Source organism: Amblyraja radiata, chromosome 20, assembly GCF_010909765.2.
Source record: "Amblyraja radiata isolate CabotCenter1 chromosome 20, sAmbRad1.1.pri, whole genome shotgun sequence".
NCBI lineage: Eukaryota > Metazoa > Chordata > Chondrichthyes > Rajiformes > Rajidae > Amblyraja > Amblyraja radiata.
The window spans coordinates 7,283,473-7,307,599 of record NC_045975.1 but is presented as its reverse complement, the minus strand read 5'-3'; the positions used below and the strand labels follow the sequence as shown (position 1 = coordinate 7,307,599).

Sequence of the window (24,127 nt, the reverse complement as noted above, 5' to 3'; positions counted from 1 at the left end):
CCATGTTCTCCGGATATGCTGCCTGACCCACTGAGTTACTCCAGCACTTTGGGTCTTTTTTTTAATTTAAACCAGCATCTGCAGTTCAATATGCATCAACACATGACTACAGCTGCTTTAATGGTGGCTATACGATTAACCTACTAATTAAAATAATTAATGCAGTTAATTAATCAACCTAATTAACTATGTCATTGGAGTATGAGGAGGAAACCTGGAGAACCCGGGGAAAACCCACGCAGGTCACGGGGAGAACGTACAAACTTTGTGCAGACAGCACCTGTAGTCGGGATCGAACCCGGGTCTCTGGCGCTGTAATGCCCCTGTCCCACCTGAACGGAAACCTCTGGAGACTTTGCGCCCCACCCAAGGTTTCCGTGCGGTTCCCGGAGGTTTTTGTCAGTCTCCCTACCTGCTTCCACTACCTGCAACCTCCGGCAACCACCCAGAACCGCACGGAATCCTTGAGTGGGGCGCAAAGTCTCCAGAGGTTTCCGTTCAGGTTTCCTAAGTGGCCACCCTAGTCTTCAGTACATTCAGGGACTGGCAATGTTAGCTTTAAATACTGGAAGCAAGGTGTCAGTGCAAGGCGGGAAGTCTGCACATGTAATGCTCTGCCTGAGTGCACAGTTTGATGATGTACAACCAACCCTCTGGAGAGATGCACAGTAATCTCCAGCAACGTGGCTCTCACCCCAAACATCTGTTCACAGTTCAAACGATTGAGCTATCGATCTCAATCGTGTGCTTGTCAGACGGAAGCAGGCCAGAGCTGGGGCTTGAGGCGGGAGACTTAGGAAGTTGTAGGAAATCCCATTTAGACTTCACACTCGGCACGGTGGCGCAGCGGTAGAGTTGCTGCCTCACAGCGTCAGAGACCCAGGTTCGATCCTGACTACAGGGTGATTGCTGTCTGTACTTAATAGGAATTAATTTCTACCGAGTTTTTACGTTCTCCCGGGTGGGCTTTCTCCAGGAAGTTAGAACTCCAAGAGTTTCCTCCCACACTCCAAATACATACCGATTTGTCGGTTAATTGGCTTTGGTGAAATTGTAAATTATCGCTGGTGTGTAGGATAATGCCAGTGTACGGGGTGATCGCTGGTCACTTCTTCACACAGAGAGTTGTGAGTCTGCGGAATTCTCTGCCTCAGAGGGCGGTGGAGGCAGGTTCTCTGGATACTTTCAAGAGAGAGCTAGATAGGGCTCTTAAAGATAGCGGAGTCAGGGGATATGGGGAGAAGGCAGGAACGGGGTACTGATTGGGGATGATCAGCCATGATCACATTGAATGGCGATGCTGGCTCGAAGGGCCGAATGGCCTACTCCTGCACCTATTGTCTATTGTCTATTGTCTATTGTCTAATATCTCCCTTGGTGTTTGTTGTCTTCTCTGGTTTCCCCACCCACACCATCTCTTCTTTTTTTGAGCTTGCACAGATTCAAGGACATCTTGCCCAGAGGTCAGTGTGCAAAGATTGCACAAAGCACAAAGCAAACCATTAGTTATATCCCCAAACCTTAATTATATAGACAATGAAATGGTGAGTGAGGGCACACTGCTGCCCCAGCAAGGCAGTGGTGGGTGTATGGAACGATCTGCCAGAGGAGGTAGTTGAGGCAGGGACCATCGCAATGTTTAAGAACCAGTTAGACAGGTACATGGATAGGACAGGTTTAGAGGGATATGGGCCAAACGCAGGCAGGTGGGACTAGTGTAAGTGGGGCATGTTGGGCCGTAGGGTCTGTTCCCACACTGTATGAGTCTATGACTCACCATGACTCCTACACCATTTTGTGTGGTGACAGGACCCCTTCACCACGCGATTGTCAGAACAACACTGACGTTTCAGGCAATAGTTCTCAGGACACAGAACCTAGGGACGCCATTTCACCAAAGCCAATTTCACCACCGGCACTTTCCTACAGCATGGAAACAGGCCCTTCGGCCCACCATGCCGAGTCCGTGCCGACCAGCGATCGCTCGTACACCAGTTCTATTCTACGCACTAGGGACAATTCACCTACAAACCTGCACGCCTTTTGGAATGTTTCGATTTTTAGTTTAGTGTGGAGATACAGTGTGGAAACAGGCCCTTCGGCCCACCGAGTTTGTGCCGACCAGCGATCCCCGTACACCAGCCCAATCCTACACACCAGGGCCAATTTACAATCTTTACCGGCGCTATTGAACCTACAAAGCTGCGCATCTTTTGGAGTGTGGAAGGGACCCGGAGCACCCGGAGAAATCCCATGTGGTCACGGGGGGAAGGTACAGCCAGCGCCCGTAGTCGGGATGGAACCCGGGTCTCTGGCGCTGTAAGGCGGCAACTCTACCGCTACGCCACCTGCTGGGGAACAGGCGATCTGGTGTTCGCATCTCTCCTGTTATCCTCGATCCACTGCCTTTGTGCCAATATTAAAGGGCTTGTCCCACTGTACGAGGTCATTCAAGAGTTCTCCCGAGTTCTCCCCCTGATTCGAGCTCGTGTAATGTACGTAGGAGCTCGTTGGATGTCACGTAGCGGCTCGTACGAGTAACGGTAAGGACTCGGGAAATCCGGTAAACTCGTGACGTTTTTTCAACACTGTGAAAAATGGCCACGAGTAAAAATAATACTCGTGATGAAATAGAATTGTTACTTTTTACTGGTACGAGCCGCTACGTACCCGCTACGTACATTACACGAGCTCGAATCAGGGGAGAACTCGGGTGAACTCTTGAATTACCTCGTACAGTGGGACAGGCCCTTAACTCAATGTGGAAGACAAGCTGATGTAAATTACCCATTTGTATTGCACTTGCCTTCAATAATCTAAACATGCGTTGATGTGAGTCTGTGCATGAAGGGACATTACATTTGTTCAGATCTGGTAGAAATTAATGGCCAACACAATAATGTACATGCCAATACATGCTCCGTAGTTAAATTTGGTCTAACAGTAAATTACGAGAAATTCCATTGCCTTAATACACCCGTTCTCCCTGTCTTTAACCATTGACATGGCTGCTCTCCATGGATTCACTGCAATTTGTGAATGAAGAGCCAGGTCGTTAGAATTATTTTTTTGGTAAAAGCAGGCCAAAAAAAACCCAATATAAAAAAAATTCAGGAGGCAACTAAATCAGAAATAAAGTGAATAATCCGTGCGTGAATAATAACGTGGATATTTTGTGGTAGATTGGTCTGCAGAGACAGCAAGTCATTGGGAAAGCTAGCAGAACATCATTGTTTCATGCAAGAGGAATTCAATACAGAAACGGAAGAGCTTAAGATTCGGTTACGTTTTCTCCATAGACTGTCCCCTGGGATAACGCAGACACACAATGCTGGAGTAACTCAGCGGGACAGGCAGCATCTCCAGAGAGAAGGAATGGATGACGTTTCAGGGCCAGACCTTTCTTCAGACTAATGCCCCTGTCCCACTTAGGAAACCTGAACGGAAACCTCTGGAGACTTTGCGCCCCACCCAAGGTTTCCGTGCGGTTCCCGGAGGTTTTTGTCAGTCTCCCTAATGGTCGAAAGTGGTTTCCGCTTCTTTCGACCACTTTCGACCATTAGGGAGACTGACAAAAACCTCCAGGAACCTCCGGGAACCGCACGGAAACCTTGGGTGGGGCGCAAAGTCTCCAGAGGTTTCCGTTCAGGTTTCCTAAGTGGGACAGGGGCATTAGTCTATCTTTGGCGTAAACCAGCATCTGCAGTTCCTTCCGACACATAGAGCAGTACAGCACAGGAACAGGCCATTCTACCCACAATGTCCGTGCTGGACATGAGCCCAAGTTAAACTAATCTCCTCTCCCTGTAGATGATCCACATCACTCCATCACCCACCTGCGTAACCATGTGCCGTTCTATAAGCCCCTTAAATGCCATTGTTGTATCGACTTCCACCCCCACTCCTGGCAGCGCATTCCAAGAACCCGCCACTCTGTGTAATATGACTTGCCTCATGCATCTCCTTTAACCTTTGCCCTTCTTACCTTGAAGCTATGCCCTCTCGTCTTTGAATTTCCACCCTGAGATAAAGGTTCTCATTGTACAAACTCCGTACAGACAAGCACCCTTAGTCAGAATCGAACCCGGGTCTCTGGCGCTGTTGAGGCAGCAGCTCTAGCGCTGCGCCACTGTGCTGCCCCCCACCTCAGTTGCATTCATGCTATTGTTAGAGTGCTGGCGGGTAACAGTGGACTTCTCACAGTCAGTGGCCAGCTCAGTATACCCTTAAGAATACCCATGCATTCCCTCACACTCTGTCCCTCCCGCACCCTCGTCATCGTGCTAGTTTCACTGTTCGTATCCCTTCGTTATCACCTCTTCACCAGCAAACAATGGAGCATTGTGGGCTCCACCTTTCATTGGCCATCGGTGCCGGCTCTGATTTGTTCTGCACCTTTTAACACCTCTAGTCTCCCTCTCCCCTGATTCTCAGTCTGAAGGAGTATCTGCACCCGAAACATCGCCTATTGCATTTCGTCAGTGATGCTACCTGACCTGCTGAGTTATTCCAGAATTTTGTGTCTATATTCAGTGACAAAACCACTTGACTTCTTTAAGATGGGGTAGCGTCATCTAACATTTCTCAAGAACCATTCTGCTCAAGTGTAGTTTAGATTAGACATACAGCACGGAAACAGGCCCTTCGGCCCCCCGAGCCCACACCGACCAGCGATCGGTAATTTTGTACAGAAATTAACGAGGATGCTGGTGAACTGAAGAAAATTGTGTATATAGTAGGCTGGTAGCTGTTGAACGATTTAAAAAATGAATTTGATCATTTACTTGCAAAAGAGAAGTGTTGAAAAGGACTGGGAATGACTCCTTCAGTTTAGTTCAGTGATAGAGCGGGGAAGCAGGCCCTTCGGCCCACCGAGTCCACACCGACCAGCGATCCCCGCACATTAACTCTAACCTACACACTAGGGGCAATTTACAATTATATCAAGCCAATTAAGCTACAAAACCGTACATCTTTGGAGTGTGGGAGGAAACCAGAGAACCTGGGGAAAACCCACGCAGGTCACGGGGAGAACGTACAAACACCGTACAGACAAGCAGCCCGAGTCTATATCGAACCCGGGCCCCTGGAGCTGTAAGGCAGCAATCCCACCACTGTGCCACTTGCTGGGAATGGCCAGCCGTTAGGTATCTGCGATGGCGCAGGCAGTGAGCCACGGCAGTTGAAACCTTCCCATTTTTGGACGGGCAAGGTGGCTCCACATGGGAGTGTGAACACAGAGCTAAAACAGGAAGAAATCAGCAGAGGGATCTAACACCTGAGGAAGGTGTGGGCAGGTGCCGTTCTTTCTTCATTCCGTCTGCGCCTTGCTGATGTTCGCAAAATTAAAACGTTGAATCCACCAGTTTTGAGGACACTCAACCTGGCATCAGAGGCCATTTCACACATCAATAAATGGGCATTTTTGGTCCAAGTACCCAGTTCACCACCCACTAGGTGGCACTGTGGGGCGGCGGTAGAGTTGTTGTCACAGCGCCAGAGACCCAGGTTCAATCCTGACTGCGGGTGCTGTCTGTGTGGAGTTTGTACGTTCTCCCTGTAACCGCACGGATTTTCTCCGAGTGCTGCGGTTTCTTCCTACGTTCCAAAGGCGTGCGAGGTTAATTTGTGCCCCTAATGTGTGCGTAGGATGTGAAAGTTGAATAAGATAGAGCTAGTGTATGCGTGATTGTTAGTCGATGTGGACTCGGTGGGCCAAAGGTCCCGTTTTCCATTCATTCCATGCTGTATCTCTAAACTAAACAATTCTCCCACAATGTTGAAGCCAGTTGCTTCCAGCATTTGTTTTTGCTCCAGACCATCCCTCTGCCTCCACAGATGCTGCTTGAACTGCTGAGTACATCTAGTAATAGAACACGTTGGTGTGGCCAAATGTTTGAATATTGTGTTTAGTTATGGTCGCCATGTTATTGGAAAGATGTTGCCAAGCTTGAAAATATTCGGAAAAGATTTACCGGGATATTGCCAGGACTGAAGGAACTGAACTACAGGGAGAGGTTGAGCAGGCTAGGTCTTGGAGCGCAGGGGGGATGAGGGGTGACTGTATAGAGGTGTACAAAATCATGAGTGGAATAGATCGTGTAGACGTATATAGAGTCTCTTGTCCAGAGTAAAGGCATTGAGAACCAGAGGACATAGGTTTAAGATGAAGGGGGAAAGATTTAATGTGAACTTGAGGGGTGACGTTTTCACACCAAGAGTGGTGGGTGTATGGAACGAGCTGTCGGAGGAGGTAGTTGAGGCAGCTACTATCACAACATTTAAGAACCCATCAGACATGGATAGGCTAGATTTAGAGGGATATAGGCCAAACGCAGGCAGGTGGGAATAGTGTAGATGGGGCATGTTGGTCGGCGTGGGCAAGTTGGGCCCAAAGGCCTGTTTCCGAGCTGTTTGACTCAATGTCGTAACTGTACGTCAGGTCCGATTAGCACAACTTGGTCTCAACAGTGTAATAGTAATGGGCGGCACGGTGGTGCAGCGGTAGAGCTGTTGCCCGACAGTGCTTGCGGCGCCAGGGACTAGGGTTCGATCCCAACTACGGGTGCTTGTAACCCTTACAGCCCCAGTGACCGCGTGGGTTATCTCAAAGACCTTTGTTTTCCTGCCACACTCCAGAGACGTTCAGGTATGCAGGTTAATTGGCTTGGTATAAGTGTAAATTGTCCCTAGTGTGTATAGGGCATGGTTAATGCCGGTCAGCGCGGACTCCGTGGGCCGAAGGGCCTGTTTCCACGCTGTATCTCTAAACTAAGCTAAACTAATGTCTCAGTGTGCTACTGCTATACACTTGTACTGAGTCTGAAATGCTTCTCTAAGAGGTATGTCAGTGCGTATGTATCGTGATATTTGTACTGAACCGTATACGAAAATGAATTTTTGTGTACCTTAGTACATGTGGCAACAAAGTACTGCAGACATTATTCGTTCTGGGATTTTGCTTCAGTTTATTCTATGGAAATTCAATGCCGGACAGGAATTTGTCTGGAGCAGCTCCATCCATTAAATGATAATGGATGGAAGTGCATCAGGGCTCTGCCAGGCCCCTTGGTCAGAGGGCAGATGGAGTGAGCTCAGGGCACTGGAACTGGAGACGTTCCCAGTGCCTTCCTTGGCCAAGTGGTTTCTGCACTGTGCAAGAGATTTCAATGACGAGCAAAGTAGGATTTCGCCAACCTTAAAATCTATTTGCTTCCTTCTCTTTTGCTTTCCAAGCAACGTTACGGAAGAAGAGGACCGGTGAGTATATGAACACAAGCGCATGCTCTGTTGGATAGCCATTCCTCCTGCTTCTCCCATTATCTTTCATTCGCTTGTTCTATATCTCTCCACATCACCATCGATATCTCCCGTTTCCGCTTTCCCCCTGACTCTCAGCCTGAAGAAGGGTCGCCACCCGAAACATCACCTGCTCCTTCTCCCCGGAGATGCCGCCAGACCCGCTGAGTTGCTCCAGCTTTTTGTGCCTAATCTCCGGTTTCAACCAGCCAATGCAGTTCCTTCCTACACATGGGGCTAGCCAGATTCAACATTGTCACTTGCCTGGGATGAAGTTCGACTTGAAATACACTGAGTGAGATTTCGCACTGGCTTTCGATCGATCAGTGCGCAGTGCCCACTCCCTGCAGAGAGTGTAGGCTTGGAATTGGAATTTGTGCGACTACCAATGGTGATTCCCATTTGGAAGCATGCCGCCCTATAAATCCTTTCCAGCTCTGAGCCACCGTTGGCAACGTTGTGAATAGTTACCATGCACAGAGGGAATTCCACGCTCTGCCACTCTAATGGATTTCGATGGAACAGTCACAAGTATTTAAGAGATAACATCCTTTGCATTCCCGTTCATAATTTCAGCGTTCGTTGTTTCCACATCCAGGCCAAAAAACTGCTGGTATCAATTACACTCGTGTTTTCTTATAGTCAAGACTTCAGAGAGCTCTGGTGTAACACCATCCGCGTGCTAGAGAACCTTCAGGATTAATCAGCAGCCTTTCTAAAATTCCCAGTTGAACAAATGTATGCTTGTCATGAAAATAGCGTTCTGCTGAATTATTCATATTCCCCTGGTGAACCTGCACAATTGTTTGTCCAAGGTGGGCAAACATGCTGGAGAAACTCAGCGGGTGAGGCAGCATCTATGGGGTGAAGGAAATAGGCAACGTTTCGGGTCGGGGGCGGGAAGACGAAAGGAAGAGGTGGATCCAGTCTGTCCAATTTGACACTTTGTAATCTAACCGAAGCATTAAGTTCTCCCCATGACCGCATGCGTTTTCCTCCGGGCGCTCCAGTTTCCTCGCACGTTGTCCCAAAGACATGCGGGTTTGTAGGTTAATTGGCCCTCTGCAAATTGTCCCTCGGGTGGAGGGAGTGGATGCGAACGTGGGATAGCGTAGAACTAGTGTGAACGGGTGATCGATGGTCGGCGTGGACTCGGTGGGCCGACGGGTCTGTTTTCATGCAGCATCTTTAAAAAAATTAAAACCAAAAGATACCCCTGATGACAGATGTAACCTGACCACGACGAATATCTCCAAAGCACGTTTGACAGATTACTTATTAAAAGTAACAAGATGTGACCACTTAACTATTTAAACTTTTTGACTGTCACCTTATAGACCCAGACCACGAATGTTGGTTGCAAGTACTACCGTCAGCCCCACTGCATCCTCTCCCCTCCTTGCTATAAAACTCTGATAGCCCGCGACAGCGCCAGAGACCCGGGTTCGATCTGACCACGGGTACTGTCTGTACGGAGTTTGCACTTTCTCCCCGTGACCCGCGTGGGTTTTCTCCGGGTGCCCCGGTCTCCTCCCACACTCCAAAGACACGCTGGTGTGTCAGTTAATTCTCAAGTTCACAAGTTATAGGAGTAGAATTAGGCCATTCGGCCCATCGAGTCCACTCCACCATTCAATCATGGCTGATCGCTGCCTCCTAATCCCATTTTCGTGCCTTCCCCCCATAACCCTCGACACCCGTCTAATCAATAATTTGTCTATCTCTACCTTAAACATTTCCACTGACATGATGCTCACAGCCCTCTTAGGCAATGGGTTCCCTCTGACCAAAGAAGTTCCTCCTCACCTCCTTTCTAAAGGAGCGTCCTCTTATTCTGAGGCTGTGACCTCAGGTCCTAGACTCTCCCACTAGCGGAAACATCCTTTCCACATCCACTCTATCTATGCCTTTCATTATTCTTTAAGTTTCAATGAGGACCCCCCTCAATCTTGTAAACTCCAGCGATTAGAGGCCCAGTGCTGTCAAACGCCCATCATATCTTAACCCCCTCATTCCTGGAATCATTCTAGTAAACCTCCTCTGGACCCTCTCCAGAGCCAGCACATCCTTCCTCAGATATGGGGCCCAAATAATTGGCTTTGGTATAACAGTAAATGATCCCCAGCGTGTTGGATAGTGTTAGGAAAGCACCTCTAGTGTCGGGCCTGTTTGTGCACTGTATCTCCAAACTAAAATAGCTAAACTAAGCTGACCCACTGTTCGGTGATTACAATGGTTTGGCATATAGTTCACTGGATAATATTCACCGTATCCCCTCATGATTCACCGGGGTCCCGCTTCCCACAATCCATCCCTGGGCTCCCTTCAAACTAACCTGGTTCACTGACAAATTAATTTTAAATATTGCGTAACTTTTTTTTTTCTTTCAAACGTGAATTTAAAATATGGTGGGATTTAATATGGAATATAAATCCAAGTGGCCAAGTATATCTGTGCAGGAAGGAACTGCGGATGCTGGTTTTCACCGAAGGTAGACACAAAATGCTGGAGTTACTCAGCGGGTCGGGCAGCATGTCTGCAGAGAAGGAATGGGTGACGTTTCGGGTGGAGACCCTTCTTCAGACTGAAAGTCAGGGGGCGAAGGCAACTGGATGTACGAAAAAAGGTTCAGAATAAATTACACCAGAAATATCACCCATTCCGTTTCTCCAGAGATGCTGCCTGACCTGCTGAATTACTCCAGTATATTGTGACTGTCTGCAGCCACGTATATCAGCCAGTCCAACATAGACTGTGCTGGATAATCAGAGTTTTTTTAATCAAATTTTCTCTGGCGAAGAACTCAAACATGCAAATGAAAGGTGACGTGAAAGATCAATACTCTAATCCGAACAGTTTCATGTGAATCAAGTCATGTTGAATAGATGAATGTCTGTAATTGGGATTTGCAATCTACAACTCCTGCTCCTTGACTGAGGCTTATGTCATTTGTTTTGTGCATAACTGCATTGTGTGAAAATGGTTTCACTTGTTCAAAGATGAAATGATTTTTTTAAATCAATTAATCTGATCCTTTGGTCTCTTGCTGAATGCATGGAACTTGAATGGTGTAATTAATGTAAAATGACTGGTCTACCTCAGCAGATTGGTCGTGAAATTTACTCTGACAAAAGCGGGGGCTACTGCTTAATTTTTCTCACCACACCAATATATCCTTTCTGTCATCTTCATGTGGAGGCGGAGAGGCAGAGAGTGATGCAGTGTGGAAACAGGCCCTTCGGCCCAACTTGCCCACACATGTCCCAGCTACACTAGACCCACCTGCCCGCGTTTGGCCCATATCCCTCCAAACCTGTCCTACCCATGTACTTGTCTGTTTCTTAAACATTGGGATAGTCCCTGCCTCAACTACCTCCTCTGGCAGCTCGTTCCATATCCCCACCAGCCTTTGTGTGAAAAAGTTACCCCTCAGATTCCTACTACATCTTTTCCCCGTCACCTTAAACCTATGTCCTCTGGTCCTCGGTTCACCTACCCTGGGCAAGAGACTCTTTGCGTCTACCCGATCTATTCCTCTCGTGATTTTATACACGTCTCATAATTATGTGCATCTCAATTAAATTTCCCCTCAAATGCTTCTGCTTGAGAATCAGCCCAGCATACTCAACAGAGCTGAAATTCTCCAGACATGCCATCGTCTTCAGTTTTGAAGATCCATGAATATAAACTCTGCTTATGTGGGAAGGAACTACAGATGCTGGTTTACACCGAAGGTAGACTCAAAATGCCGGAGTAACTCAACGGGACAGGCAGCATTTCTGGAGAGAAAGAATGGGTGACATTTCGGGTCAAGAAGGGTCTTAAGGAGGGTCTCGACCCAAAACGCCACCCCTTCCTTCTCTCCAAAGATGCTGCCTGACCCGCTGAGTTTCTCCAGCATTTTGGGTCTATCTTCGGTATAAACTCTACTTGTTCAGACGTGATCACATTCCCTTAACTAACGGTGTCTTCAATTTTCACGATGACTCCTCAATGACTGAGTCAGGGTGTCAGTAGTTACGAGAAGAAGGCAGGAGAATGGAGTTGAAGGGGTAGATTGATTAGCCATGATTGAATGGCGGAGTAGACTTGATCGGTTGAATGGCCTAATGCCCCTGTCCCACTTAGGAAACATGAACGGAAATCTCTGGAGACTTTGCTTCCCACCCAAGGTCTCCGTGCGGTTCCCGGAGGTTTTTGTCAGTCTCCCTACCTGCTTACACTACCTGCAACCTCCGGCAACCACCTGCAACCTCCGGGAACCGCACGGAAACCTTGGGCGGGGCGCAAAGTCTCCAGAGGTTTCCGTTCAGGTTTCCTAAGTGGGACAGGGGCATAATTCTGCTCCTGTGACTTATGAACATAAAGTATAAAAGCATCTTGAGGTTATAATGTCTTTAAACTGTGCTGTGATTAAATGATGAATTTATTGTTTAATATTATCTACCTCTTCACTGAATCCTTCCTTTTCTTCTCCTTACTCCCATAGATCTTGATCCATCTCATTTAGAGGGTTTGAAGAGAAGGACTGCGTTTCAAACAACACTAAGTAAACAAATCGATGCATGCGTGAATAAAGGATGCATGCTGCTTTGTGCAACAGTAATGTGGCTTAATGACTGTGCAGTATTTGCAGTTTAGTCATGTGCATGGAAATGTCGTCTGTGCTATTTGTATGGAACATAGTACAGCACAGGAACAGGCCCTTCGGCCCACAATGTCTGTGCTGAACATGATGCCAAGTTAAACTGATCCCAGCTACCAGTACACGATCCACATCCCTCTATTCTGTGCCCGTCCATATGCCTATTGTTAAATTGTTAAATATTGGCGCAGCGGGGTAGAGTCGCTGCCTTACAGCGCCAGAGACCCGGGTTCGATCCCGACTGCGGGTGCTTGTCTGTGCAGAGTTTGTACGTTCTCCCCCGCGACCATGTGGGTTTTCTCCGGGATCTCTGGTTGCCTCCCACGCCCCAAAGACGTGGGTAAATTGGCTTGGTATCGGTGTAAATTCTCCCTGGTGTGTGTCGGATCGTGTTAATGTGCGGGGATCGCTGGTCGGTGCAGGCTCGGTGGGCCGACGGGCCTGTTTCCGCGCTGAACCTCTGAACTAAACTGAACTATTATCCATCAACTCCCCCCCCCCCACCCACTTTCACTCCTGTGGTAATTTACACTAGTCAGTTAAACAACAGCCCCCGTGATTTTGAGATGTGGGAGAAAACTAATTTTAAAAAAATGAAACTAAACCTTATTTTAGTGTTTTAGGATCGCCATTTGTCCTTTCACATGACCCAAACGCACCGCCACCCCTATCGTATCTGCCTCCACCGCCATGCCTGGCAGCGCGTTCCGGACTCCCACCACTCTCTGTGGAAATAAACTTGCCCCCCTCCCGCGCATCTCCTTTAAACTTTCCCCCTCTCATCTTATAGCTATGCCCTCTAGTGTTGGACACTTCCACCCTGGGCAAAAAGATCCTGACTGTCTACCCAATCTATGCCTCTCATAATTTCATGTACTCCCCTCAAGTCTCCCCTGAAGTTCCGACATTCCAGGGTTAAAATGGACACTTATACCAAACACATTAACTGCTCCAAGTGTGTTTGGAGTGTGGATGGGAAAGTGGGATAACATAGAACTAGTGTGAATGGATGATCGATGGTGGGCATGGACTGGGTGGGCCGAAGGGCCTGTTTCCATGCTGTATCTCTAAACTAAACTAAACTGGGCATTTCTGAAGGAATAAATTACTGGGCCTTTTGACAGCCTGTGGTTCTGCTGCAGCAGTTAGTATGTAAGCTGATGTGATGAGCACAGCTGTGTGTATCCTTCTCTAGACTGTGTATGATCTTAATAAAAGACTTATGGTTCACTCCAGTCTTTGTAATGGATCACTTACAAACCGGAAATAAGTGGAGGCGTGGGATTACATTAAGGGCCAGAATAGACTCGATGGGCTGAACAACCTCCTACTGTGTTTCAACACAAGTCTATGCAACCTTTCTCCAAGTAGCTGAAACCCTCTAGCCCAGGCAGTATTGCAGGAAGTATTCTCTTCCATTTCTCATGGGGAACACCACAGGCAGTAACTGAGCTGTGTTCCGTCTTTCACAGACAAGCTGGATGAAATCGTGTCGAATCCCAAACAGTCACGGGCTGCGGAGAATGCAACGGTCGACTCGCGCGTCGCAACGATCAAACAGCGGCCTTCCAGTAGGTGCTTTCCTACCACAGCAGATGCAAACGTGAGTAACTCTTCGCTTTGTGCTACCTGCAGTTTACTTCCACAATGAAATCCACGTTCTCATATAACACCAGACACCACTCCAGCCCACCCAATCTGAGCATGGTCTCAATGCACGCTTTATCTTCCTATAAACTATTGTCCATCAACCCCCCCACCCCCCAACACAATCACCCTCCTGGATAATTCCAGTTTCGTTCTCAGTTTAGTTTATTGTCACGTGTACCGAGGTACAGTGAAAAGCTTTTGTTGCGCGCTATATGGGGGTCAGAGGTTATGGGGAGAAGGCAGGAGAATGGGGTTAGGAGGGGGAGATGGATCAGCCATGATTGAATGGCGGAGTAGACTTGATGGGCCGAATGGCCTAATTCTGCTCCTATTACTTATGATCTTATGATCCAGTCAGCGGAGAGATAGTACGTGATTATAATCGAGCCATTTGCGGTGTATAGATACATGATAAGGGAATAACGTTTCGTGCAAGGTAAAGCCAGCAAAGTCCGATCAAAGATAGTCCGGGGATCAACTTTGATTGTAGATAGTAGTTCAGGACTGCTCTCTAGTTGTGGTAGGATGATTCAGTTACCCAATAACAGCTGGGAAGAAACTGTCCCTGAATCTGGAGGTGTGCGTTTAGTTTACTTCCACAACGAAACCCATGTTCCCATCTGACACCAGTCACCATTCTAGCCCATCAAATCTAAGCGTGGCCTCGATGCCCGTATTTCCTTCCTGTAAACTATTATCCATCCAGTCCCCCCCCCAACACACTTACCCTCCTGGGGTAGTTTACAGTAGTCAATTAAACAGCAACCCTGGCGACTTTAAAATGTGGGAGGAAACTGGACCAGGCAGGGGATACCCGTGTGGTCACAGGAAGAAGGTGCAAACTCCACACAGACAGCTGACAGAGCTGTGTGCCTCACAGTCCCACATCCCTGTGAACTGCGTGGATTTTCTTCAGGCACTCCGGTTTCCTCCCATATTCCAGACGTGCAGGTTTGTAGATTCTGTAATCTCGGAGGCTGTCTGTGTGGAGTTTGCACATTCTCCCTGTGACCATGGGGTCTGGTTTCCTTCCACATCCAAACGATGTGCTGGCTTTTGTAGGTTAATTAGCCTCTGTAAAATTGCCCCTAATGTGTAGGCAGCGGTTGAGAAAGTTGGATGATGAAGAACTACTGTGAACAGATGATGGATGATCAACGTTGACTGTAGGGCCTGTTTTAATGCTGTTTCTAAACTAAACCTCACCCCTTAAGAAACTGAAACAGCCTCACTCTGTCCACCCTCTCATTTCCCAAACGTATGTTGCAACCATTGACATTTCAGAGAATGCAACACTGGAAGATTGAAAAGACTAGGCTTGTATTCACTGGAGTTTAGAAGGATGAGGGGGATCTTATAGAAACATATAGAATTATAAAAGGACTGGACAAGCTAGATGCAGGAAATATGTTCCCAATGTTGGGCGAGTCCAGAACCAGGGGCCGCAGTCTTAGAATAAAGGGGAGGCCATTTAGGACTGAGGTGAGTAAAAACTTTTTCACCCAGAGAGTTGTGAATTTGTGGAATTCCCTGCCACAGAGGGCAGTGGAGGCCAAATCACTGGATGGATTTAAGAGAAAGTTAGATAGAGCTCTAGGGGCTAGTGGAGTCAAGGGATATGGGGAGAAGGCAGGCACGAGTTATTGATTGGGGACGATCAGCCATGATCACAATGAATGGCGGTGCTGGCTCGAAGGGCCGAATGGCCTCCTCCTGCACCTATTTTCTATGTTTCTATGTCCCGAAACATCACCAATTATTTTTCTCCAGAGATGCTGCCTGAGCCGCTGAGCTACTCCAGCATTTCGTGTCTATATACTGGAGGAACTCAGTGGGTCAGGCAGCATCTGTGGAGGGAAATGGACAGGCGTCATCTCGCAGAGTTCCTCTAGCCGTTTGTTTACAGCATGCCACGAGATCTGTGCTTGGCTTAGTCTAGAGATATATCACGGAAACAGGCCCTTCGGCCCACCGAGCCCGCACCAACCAGCGATCCCTGCACATTAACACTGCCCTACACTCACTAGGGACAGTTTACACATACACCAAGCCAATTAACCTACAAACCTGTACGCCTTTGTAGTGTGGGAGGAAACCGAAGATCTCGGAGAAAACCCACGCGGTCACGGGGAGAACGAACAAACTCCGTACAGACAAGGTCGGGATTGAACCCGGGACTCCGGCGCTGCAAGCGCTGTAAGGCAGCGACTCTACCGCTGCGCCACTCTGCCCATCAGCATTGAAGTTAACTTTCCTTTTCTATTTTCAGTCAATCTACGACCGGCAAGGTATCGCTGTCATGCCCCCTACAGTCCCGGGGAGCCATAACAGCTCCTACCTAGAGATCCCACGTGGAACGATGCGGAGACAGAAATCCATAGGTAATACGGCCAAGGTTTAGCTCGTGCGAATTCGAACCTTAATTACCTGCCAACGTCAAATGTTGCATTTGGTTTATATGTCATGTTTAAAAGCTGTGTATCAAATCTCAAATAATTTATTGTACGATACGGCATGATAGAACTGTATATATCCCAGGAGGGCAATTGATCTGCCAGTCATAAAAACACATGATACCCATGAAACATGAAATTAAAGCGTTGAATGGAAAGAATTGAAAAGAAGTGGAAAATGAGGAGGGGGGGGGCGGGGGAGAGGGGAACAGAAGGGGGAGGAGTTGTACAGTTTGATAGCCACAGGGAAAATGGATCTCCTGTGGCGTTATGCACTGCATCTTGGTGGAACCAGTCTGTTGCTGAAGGTGCTCCTCAGACTGACCAGTGTGGTCATGGAGGGGGTGAGCTATATTGTCCAAGATGCTCCGAAGTTTGAGGAGCATTCTCCCCTGCAAGACCAACCTCCCATGAATCCAACTCCAACTCCGCCCCCAGGACAGAGCCAGCCTTTCTTGTACTGTGGCAATGTGCAGGAAGGAACTGCAGGTGCTGGTTTACACCGAAGATGGACACAAAATGCTGGTGTCATTCAGTGAGTTGGGCAGCGCCTCTATAGAAAAGGAACAGGTGAAGATCTGGAGAAGGGTCTCGACCCGAAACGTCACCTCTTCCTTGTCCCCAGAGATGCTGCCTGGCCCGCCGAGTTACTCCAGCATTTTGTGTCCAGCTGCTTGTACAGTTGCACTTGATTTCTTTCCAAGTAATGCCCGCGATGCTTCCCGCTCCTCTCCCATTCTTCCTTGACCTAAATGGAAATTGGAACAAATCTCATCTGCATGCACTGCAAGTGAGCCACATCTGTCCACATCTGCATGCCTTTCCAAATGCCTTTCAAATGTCACCATCATATCTCCATCACATCCCCTGGCAGCCCATTCTAAGCACCACCACCACTCTATGTGTAAAAACACTTGTCCCACACAACTCAATGAATCATTCTCCTTTTGCCCTCAATGTTATGCCCTCCCGCCTTTGATATTTTCACTCTGGGGAAAAAAATTCTGACTGCCGACCCAATGTAGGCCTGTGATCATTTTATACACTTCTATCAGGTCTCCCCTCAATCTCCGGTCGGTGTTCCAGAGAAAACAATCCGAGTCTGTCCAACCTCTCCTTATACGGAGCGCTCTCCGATCCAGGCAGCATTCTGGTAAACCTCTTCTGCACTCTTCCCAAAGGTTCCACATCGTTCCTGTAATGGAATGACCAGAACTGCACACAATACTCCAAATGCCGGCCCAACCAAAATGCTATAAAGATGCGTCACGACTTCCTGATTCTTATTGTCCCGGTCAATAAAGACAAATAAATGGATTGCCTACATTTGAAGGAAGTATGTGTAGGAAGGAACTGCAGATGCTGGTTTAGACTCAAAATGGTGGAGTAACTCAGCGGGTCAGGCAGCATCTCTGGAGAAAAGGAATGGGTGACATTTCGGGTTCGGAACCCAAATGTCTGAAGAAGGGTTCAGACCCGAATTGTCGCAAATTCCTCGTAGAAACATAGAAAATAGGTGCAACAGGACGCCATTCAGCCCTTCGAACCAGCACCGCCATTCATTGTGATCATAGTTGATCGTCCCCAATCAATAACCCGTGCCTGCCTTCTCCCCATATCCCTTGATTCCACTCGCCCCTAGAGCTCTATCTAACTCTCTCTTAAATCCATCCAGTGACTTGGCCTCCACTGCCCTCTGTGGCAGGGAATTCCACAACTTCACAACTCTCTGGGTGAAAAAGCTTTTTCTCACCTCAGTCTTAAATGGCCTCCCCTTTATTCTATTATCCAGTGATGCTGCTTGACCCGCTGAGTTACTCCAAACATCTTGGGTCTTTCCTTGGAAGAAGCATACAGTATTTGGTTCTCTGGCTTTGAGTAGGTATTGGGAATCAGGGGATGCACCACTCTACAACTGGAAGAACCTTGGGTGGTACATGAAACTGTAACAACGGGCCAGGAACCAGGAAAGAATCCTGCGTCTTTGATTCATGTCAGCACCGTGTAACAACCTGGCTCATGCAGATCAGTTAGTGAATGCTTCTGGCTGCCATGATTTATGACTCACTTTCCCAGCCGCACAAGAGTAGGAACTGCTGTTGACAAGCTTCATTGTGTAGATGCTTAATGGCTTGGAACCAATTCAAGGCTCCAGTATTTTAATGAAATTGGTAACCTGTAAAAAGTAAATATCCTTAATGCCTCCTTTATAATACCAGCGAGAGGGAGAAGATTGCAGTGAGCACATTAACATCTGAGCCATATTATCAATGACTGATGTCTTCCTCTTGAAGGCAACAGGTCCAGCAGATGAGTTATTTGCACTATTCACTGAGTGCTACTTTCCATTGTTCGTTCTGAGAATATAGAACAGTACAACACAGTACAGGAACAGGCCCTTCAGCCCACCATGTCCATGCTGATCACGATGCCAATTGAACTAATCCCACCTCCTCCACATGGTCTGTATCCCTCTGTTCCCTAGATAGAGAGTAAATGCTGGAGCAACTCAGCGGGACAGGCAGCGTCTCTGGAGAGAAGGAATGGGTGACGTTTTGGGTCGAGACCCTCCTTAAGACCCGCTATTCCCTGCCTGTTTATGTGTCTGTCTGAATGCCTCCTAAAACTTGCTACCATATCTCCTTCCACCCACCACCTGGGGAGGTGTTGGAAGGAGATATGGTAGCAAGTTTTAAGAGGCATGTAAGTAGATTTGCAAGGCAAGTTCTTTTGCGATAAGTACTTAGAAAGCATTGATAACTTGCCTTCTCTTTATCTCCTTACAACTTTCCCCGTCACCTTAAACTTATGCTCTCTAGTATTTGATATTTTGAGCATGCGGAAATGACTCTCTATCTTTCCTATCTATATCCATGGTACGTAGTGTATATATATATATATATATATATAATGTGTGTGTGTGTGTGTGTATATATATATACACACACTTTTGGACGATCTTTGTCCAAAGAACATTTTATATATAATAAAATGATGTGCTATGGACAAAGATCGTGAACGTTAAGAATATCAATCCTCTGATGATTTCAATGTTCAAGATAGTCTCTTCATTACCCGACATTACCTGAGTTTCCAATGTAAATGACTAGGCTTGGTGAAACAGTATGGTACAACTTCATATATCAGCGGATGGAATAATGACCCTAATCTTTGTATCCTAACCCCTCCTTTGGATTTCGGTGTCTGGAACGAACGCCAAGATTACGGAGCACCAACTCAATAGGCACGGCACTAAAGGTTCACATATTGTCGCTATTTGAAATATTGTTTGCCACGTGGTCCAATACAGTGCATCAGGGACAAGGAACTGCAGATGCTGGTTTACAACAACAAAAAAGACACCGAGTGTTGGAGTAGCTCAGCGGGTCAGGCAGCATCACTGAAGAACATGGGTAGTTGATGTTTAGGTCGGGACCCAGAATGGTCCCGAGCCAGAACATCGTCTATCCGTAAAAGGACACAAAGTGCTGGAGTCACTCAACGGGTCAGGCAGCACCTCTGGAGAACATGGGTAGGTGGCGTTTTGGGCTGGGACCCTTCTTCAGACTGATTGTACCGGTGGGGGAGGGGAAGACAGCTGGGAAAGAGGCAAGGCAGCTCAAAGTGTGGACACTTTGGGCGAGGGGTGTTTTTGATAAGATGGTTGGAACAGAGGCAAGAGATTAAAGTTGAAGGTGCGAGGTTGATGAATTGAAGAGTTCTAAATTGTGAAGGGGATGAGGGGAGAAATTGGTGCAAGTCCAGTGGGGGGGGGGGGGGGAGAAAGGGGGTGTGAGGGATATAGGGGAAGGGGCAGTTAGAGGTTACCTAATATTGGAGACTTCAGTGTTCATATCATTGGGTTGTAAGCTACCCAAGCTGAATATGAGGTAGACAAAAGTGCTGGAGAAACTCAGCGGGTGCAGCAGCATCTATGGAGCGAAGGAAATAATATGAGGCGCAGTTCTTCCAGTTTATGTGCGGCCTCATCTAGCAATGGAGGAGATTCAGGACAGAAAGATTAATAAGGGAATGGGAAGGGGAGCTAAAATAGTTAGCAACCGGGAAACCCAGTATGCCTTGGTGGACCGAACACAAGTGTGCGTTGATACGGTTGCCAATCCATGCAAGGTCTCACCGATGAACCATGTTCTACTAAGATGCGCTACATGACCCACGGGCTTTGCCACAGAAGGCTGCGAAGGCCAAGCCAATTGATCTTTTTAAGGCAGTGATAGATAGATTCTTGATTAGTACAGGTGTCAGGGTCTATGGGGAGCAGGCAGGGGAATGGGGTTAAGGAGGGATATGATTGAATGGCGTAGACTTGATGGGCTGAATGGCCTAATTCTGCTCCCATCACTTATGACCTTATGACCCACCGAGTTACTCCAGCAATTTGCGTCAGTATGTAAGGACTGAAGTTCCCGCCTAACAAATTGTTCTTACTGTGGCCTCTCTCCATGTGTGTGTGTGTATGTGTGTGCGCAGGTATGTTAGAAGAAGAGAAACAATTTTTAGCTCCTCCGTTACTGAAATTTACCAGGAGTTTGTCCATGCCCGACACTGCTGAAGATATCCCACCTCCGCCATCAGTCTCCCCTCCTTCGCCACCTTATAACACGCCCAAGCCAACCGCGCCAAGGAGTTATGGAACAATAAAAGCTGGCTTCAATCATAACTCTGGGTTGAGAAGCCACAACTCGAACAGACCGGAGAGCACGGGGGGGATTATTTCGGAGCGGCAGAAGAAGGCAATGTATTTCCGACAAGATTCCCTACAGTATTCCGTGGACTCGGAAGACCAGTACAAGCCAAACACCTCGCACCAGACTATGAGGAGCAGGAGGGGAAACATGCCCGAGAATCCTTACTCGGACGTCGGCAACGCCGGCAACAAGGCGGTGTATGTCCCCGCCAAGCCGGCCCGACGGAAAGGCCAGCTGGTGAAGCAGTCCAAAGTGGAGGACAGCCCGGAGAAGACGTGCTCCATCCCCATCCCCACCATCATCGTCAAGGAGCCGTCGACCAGCAGCAGCGGCAAGAGCAGCCAGGGGAGCAGCATGGAGATCGAGACCCAGGGTACCGACCGCCTCCGGCCCGACGACGGCTTCGGCAACCCGTTCGCGGCGGCCATCGCCGGGGCGGTGAGGGACCGGGAGAAGAGGATCGAGGCCAAGCGCCACTCGCCCGCCTTCCTCTCCACCGACCTGGGCGACGAGGACGTGGTCCTGGTGCCCAGCGCCCGCCTCAGGCACTCCAAGTCCATCGACGAGGGTGTCATGTTCGGCAGCGAGGAGCGCTACAGTCACCTCATGGTCCCCTTGTCCAAAGCCAGCGGAGTTGCCAGCGGGACCCTGCGAAGCCACGGCTTCAGCGCCAGGATCTTGAACGTCGCCTCCAAAAAGGAGGACATCGAGTGCAATGGCAGGTCGGCCACCACCACCACCGCCATCGCCAAAGCTCACGGCGCGCCCAACATCTCCAACAACAGTAGCGGTGGGAGTTACGTCCATCCAGTGACGGGCAAGCTGTTGGACTGTAATGCCCCGCTGGCCATAGCGCTGGCGGCCAGGGGCAGGGCGGCCAAAGACCAACCCACCACCCAGAACTCTGGCAAAGCCGAGCAGGGCAGGAGCGAGATGGCCAAACCCTTGTACATCGACACCAAGACCAGGGCCAACGCGGCGGAGACATGCCTGGCCGCGGTCAAAGCCAACCCACCGCCACCAGCACCTCCTCCCTCCTCCCCTTCTGCTTCTTCATCATCATCATCATTGTCCGCCCTGGCCGGGCCGGGGAAGGAGAACCATCGCAAGGCGGAGGCAGAAGCCCAAGGTGGAGGCAAGGTGGAAGAGGACGAGAAGATGAAGATGATGACGATGATGAAGAAGAAGAAGAAGAAGGAGGAGGAGGAGGATGAGGAGGCGGCGGGGCTGCTGATGGTTCACCCAGAGCCGGGCTCGGAGGCGGACGGCGGCCGGAGCGTGGGAGAACCGGCGGGCAACCAGGCCTCGCCCAACACGGTCGACTCGGGTCAACAGAGAGCCTCGGAGATCCCCGCTGACGGCAGGAAGCCCCCCGCCATCGCCAAGACCATCATCACCGTCAGCTCGGTGGAAGACGCCGGAGTCTTGCCCTTCCGCATCCCTCCGCCGCTGCTGGCTTCCATAGACGTGGAGGAAGACATCTTCCTCTTCACCGAGCCCCTGCCCCCGCCCTTGGAGTTCGCCAACAGCTTCGAGAGCACCGAGGACCCTCCGGCCGCCCCCTCCCTGTCCGACCTGCTGAGGCAGAACAAGGCTGCGGCCCCCCTGCAGGTCAGGAAGGAAGGTGGTGTTAGTGGCATTGTTGGCGTGGGTGGTGGGACCACCTCCTCTCCAGCTCCCCTGAAGACCCCTGGGCCTCCCGACCCTCCTCTTCCCGCCGGCTGTCCACCCGGCCGGCGAGAGGCCGCCGACAGCGTGGTCGATTCGGGCATCGAGGTGGACAGCCGCAGCAACAGCGACCACCACCTGGAGACCACCAGCACCATCTCCACCGTCTCCAGCATCTCCACCCTCTCCTCGGAGGCTGGGGACAACCTCGACACCTGCACGGTCTACGCGGATGGCCAGACGTTCCTGATTGACAAGCCCCCTGTACCCCCCAAGCCCAAAGTCAAGCCCATTATCAACAAAAACAACGCCATCTACAAGGATGCTTTGATAGAGGAGAACTTCGACGGCCTGTTCATGCCACCTCCTGCACCACCACCTCCTCCTGGGGTTGTCCCATCTGAAGCACTTAAATCCCCACAGCAGAGGACCTCCAAGCTCTGGGGAGATGGGCCCGATGTGAAAGTCCCTGCGGTGACTGATGCAAAGGCAAATGTCATTAGTGAATTGAACTCGATACTGCAGCAAATGAACAAGGAAAAGATGCCCAAACCAACAGAGGCCTTGGATTCTCCTTCTGCTGCCAGAGGAGTGCTTTATGGAACAAGGTAACAGAGAATTATTCCGTTTTGTTCATTCACAGGATGTGATCTGTACTGGCCAGGGCAGCATATATTGTCCCTTCCTAACCTGTCCCTGAACTGCTTGGTGTGACCCCTCTCTCACGGGGCAGTTGAGTTATGTTCAGTTTATTGTCTTGGAATTCTCTGCCACAGAAGGCAGTGGAGGCCAATTCACTGGATGTTTTCAAGAGAGAGTTAGATTCAGCTCTTAGGGCTAACAGAATCAATGGATATGGGGAGAAAGCAGGAACGGGGTACTGATTTTGGATGATCAGCCATGATCATATTGAATGGCGGTGCTGACTCGAAGGGCCGAATGGCCTACTCCTGCACCTATTGTCTATGTTTCTATCTTTCTATTGCCACGTGTTCCGAGGTACAGTGAAAGGCTTTTAGTTGCGCGCCAGTGAGCTTAAGACAATACGTGATTACATCCGAGCCATTTACAGTGCATGACAATAGAATAACGTTTAGTGCAAGATAAAGCCAGCAAAGTCCGATCAAGGATAGTCCGAGGGTCATCAAAGAGGTAGATAGTTGTTCAGGACTGCTCTCTGGTTGTGGTAGGATGATTCAGTTGCCTGATAACAGCTGAGAAGAAACTGACCCCGAATCTGGTGGTGTGTGTTTTCACACAGTTGAGGTTCATTACATTAATGATCAGGAGTCAAATGTAAACCAGACCCGATAAGAGATTATACTATCTGCCATTTCAATTTTATTGTCACGTGTACCAAGGTACAGTGAAACATTTTTTTTTTTCTGCCTACAGATCAGTAAGATTATTGCCACACATAAGCACACTGCCTGATTTAAGTACAGAATGCATAGAAACAAGCCACTCTGCAAGAGTTTCTGGGCCGGTAGAGTTGCTGCCTCAGAGACCCGGGTTCGATCCTGACTACGGCTGCTGTCTGTATGGAGTTTGCACGTTCTCCCCATGACCTGCGTGGGTTTTCTACGGGATCTCCAGTTTCCTCCCACACTCCAAAGACGTACAGGTTCGTAGGTTAATTGGCCTGGTATGATTGTAAATTGTCCCTAATGTGTGTCGGGTAGTGTTAGTGTGCGGGGATCGCT

General features: G+C 48.9%; 1 protein-coding gene across 6 annotated transcripts in view; it reads left to right on the top strand.

Moving 5' to 3' along the window:
• Window positions 1-24,127, top strand: part of shank2 (SH3 and multiple ankyrin repeat domains 2) — a 624,608-nt gene that overhangs the window by 585,494 nt on the left and 14,987 nt on the right. For 4 of the 6 annotated variants that reach the window (XM_033038734.1, XM_033038735.1, XM_033038731.1 and 1 more), the window contains 5 exons: window positions 7,237-7,260; window positions 11,789-11,848; window positions 13,417-13,547; window positions 15,864-15,975; window positions 20,539-23,032. In XM_033038734.1, coding sequence (XP_032894625.1) covers window positions 7,237-7,260; window positions 11,789-11,848; window positions 13,417-13,547; window positions 15,864-15,975; window positions 20,539-23,032 — 2,821 coding nt within the window. The remainder of the gene's footprint in view (window positions 1-7,236; window positions 7,261-11,788; window positions 11,849-13,416; window positions 13,548-15,863; window positions 15,976-20,538; window positions 23,033-24,127) is intronic. The other 2 variants (XM_033038733.1, XM_033038732.1) reach the window with 1 other exon arrangement.